This window comes from Berghia stephanieae, chromosome 2 (assembly GCF_034508935.2).
Source record: "Berghia stephanieae isolate SIO BIC M18660-M18661 chromosome 2, UCSD_Bste_1.3, whole genome shotgun sequence".
NCBI lineage: Eukaryota > Metazoa > Mollusca > Gastropoda > Nudibranchia > Aeolidiidae > Berghia > Berghia stephanieae.
The window spans coordinates 80,065,053-80,067,552 of record NC_088361.1 but is presented as its reverse complement, the minus strand read 5'-3'; the positions used below and the strand labels follow the sequence as shown (position 1 = coordinate 80,067,552).

General features: G+C 35.8%; 1 protein-coding gene across 1 annotated transcript in view; it reads left to right on the top strand.

The window, feature by feature from the left end:
• The window catches only part of LOC144965617 (protein white-like), a 39,131-nt gene that overhangs the window by 25,967 nt on the left and 10,664 nt on the right, over nt 1-2,500 (top strand). The window contains exon 16 of the mRNA XM_078901158.1: nt 1,791-1,883. Within this exon, the coding sequence (XP_078757284.1) occupies nt 1,791-1,883 (93 nt within the window). The remainder of the gene's footprint in view (nt 1-1,790; nt 1,884-2,500) is intronic.

The following is a 2,500-nucleotide window of genomic DNA, read 5'->3' as shown; positions in this document are numbered from 1 at the left end:
GAGGGGTGGAGGAGGAAGACGAAGGAGGAGGAGGAGGAGGAGGAGGAGGAGAAGAAAAAGAAGAAGATGATGATGACGACGATGATGATGATGATGATGATGATGGTGATGATGATGATGATGATGATGATGATGATGATGATGATGATGATGATGATGATGATTCAATAACGTTGATAAGTTAGTAGGCCTCATTTTATATTCGACAATCAATCGAGTAGTTTATGGATATAATTATGATTAATTATTGCGAACAAGATGGACATTGTGACCAGACAATAGAGTGGCATCCTGATGACTTGACGTTCGAGCCCCATTGTCAGCATCACCAACGATTAATTCCACGAAAAACAAACTTTTAAATCCTTTAACTCACTTTGGTAGGCTGGGTCCGTCATATCTTCTTATTTTCTTAGATGAATCCATTCGACATAGCTCCCCGCAACTTTAATTATCATTTAAACACTTGACAACTTAATTTAGCTGTCCCCTTCTTCCTCTCACCTACTTTTGCATTGAAATGTCCATCAATTAACAAAATGATCTTGTTCCCTAGTTCGCCGATGGTTTGGTTCAGATCTTTCTATAACGTTTTTAATTCATCTGGGGTTTTCCGCTCTCTTTTTGTTGGTGCATAGACATTGATGATTGAGAAAGAAGTTCTCTAACTTCATAACATTGGTAGCATCGGTTTGCGCTGTATGAGACTATCTTAAGTCCCGCCTTATTTAAAAGACTCACTCCCTATAAGAAAAATAACTAACACACAAAATAACAACAGCTGAGGACGTTGACTTCATTGGAAGTACTAGGCCAATGTAACAGACATAAAAAAGTAATCTACAAAAACACCAACTCATGTCAATGCAGAAAAAACCGACAACACTGTCAAGGAAAGAAGATGGGAGGTGATCAATAAAATAGTAGCTTCCACTGATATGAGACAAATATGATATGATGTCCCGTCCTATATGTTAAATGTTGCTGTTGGTCAGGGAATCCTTGTAGAGCGCTTTGAGCACATTTAGTGGATATTGCGCTATATAAAATCTCTATTCTTAAAGCTAAAGCGGATGTTGAAAGAAGAAGAAAAAACGTTCTCAACGGTTGCCTTCAATAGGTTATTTAATGGCATGATTAGAGACTACAAAGTCGAAATCAATAGAAAGATCAAGTTATCAAAAGCTCTTGAAAAGCTCATACTCATCTACAACTATGTTGCCTGGGTATTGACATGAAACGAAGAACATAAACTTGATAGGTTTTACCCAAATAAACACATGTCGGTTTGACCGGAGAAAACAAAAATGACATTAACATCCGATACTCAAAGATAATTAGCAAAAGAGGACTCTACAGCAAGTGCCATGTAAGACCTCTTTCTTTTCAAATGTTAGAGATCGGATGGCCACCTTCCGGTCATGGTCTTAGAAGACAAGGAAGTACATACCCACAAACAAAGCCATGAAACCATACTTCACGGACGTCTGGACTGAACATGGTAAATATAAAGGAGGACCACGGACAATTCATACTAACCGGTATCTAAAACACATTCGAAGTCAACAAAAAATCTATTGAGCGGAAGGCTCTCTGTTTCTGAGATGTATGACAAAAGACCGTGAAAAGTGAAGGGATCTCACACAGGTGGATTCATATGGCCGCAGAGGTCTCCAAATCGTGTGATTAGGATGGCGAAATGCAAAAGCACTAAGTCAACTAGGTCAAGACACCACGTTTTACTGTTTTCATTCAAACTTGCAATTTTAACTTTATAAATCTCTCACCAGTCTTTTCCTCAAGAAGTCAATTTGGTCATGAGAGAATTCGGAACAGGTCTTTATCGTCTTGATACATATTACGTCACGAAGTCCATGTCCGAGGTAAATTATTATTATTATTATTATTATTATTATTATTATTATTATTATTATTATTATTATTATTATTATTATTATTATTATTATTATTATTAATTCAGGTTTATAGATTGGTACATGGTATGGATAGGATAGACTTTTCTGATTTTTTTTCATATTCTAATATTACTTTTACTAGAGGGGACAAGTTTAAGATTTTTGTCTCTAGATGCAAAACAAACATAAGACAAAACTGGTTCGGTATTCGTATTGTTCAGAAATGGAACAGTTTGAAATTTGAAACAAAGAATGCAAAATCTATGGATTATTTCAAGGTGTTAGTAGACAGGCGATTATATGATGGGAGATTTATATATGACGAATAATACGTGTTTGCTCTGCTGTTGACATGGCTTTCAATCTTGTATGTATATATTATGCATTATTATATTATTATGGTTATCTTCTATACGCGTGTGTATGTGTGTGTGTGTGTGGGTGTGCGTGTGTGTGTGTGTATGTGTGTGTGCTTTGCATGTCACGGTTAAAGATATATGTTTGTACACCACATGAGTACATTTAAGTTGAAATACTATCTTTACCACGTGTATCATTATTGTAATATTTAATCAATAGATTTA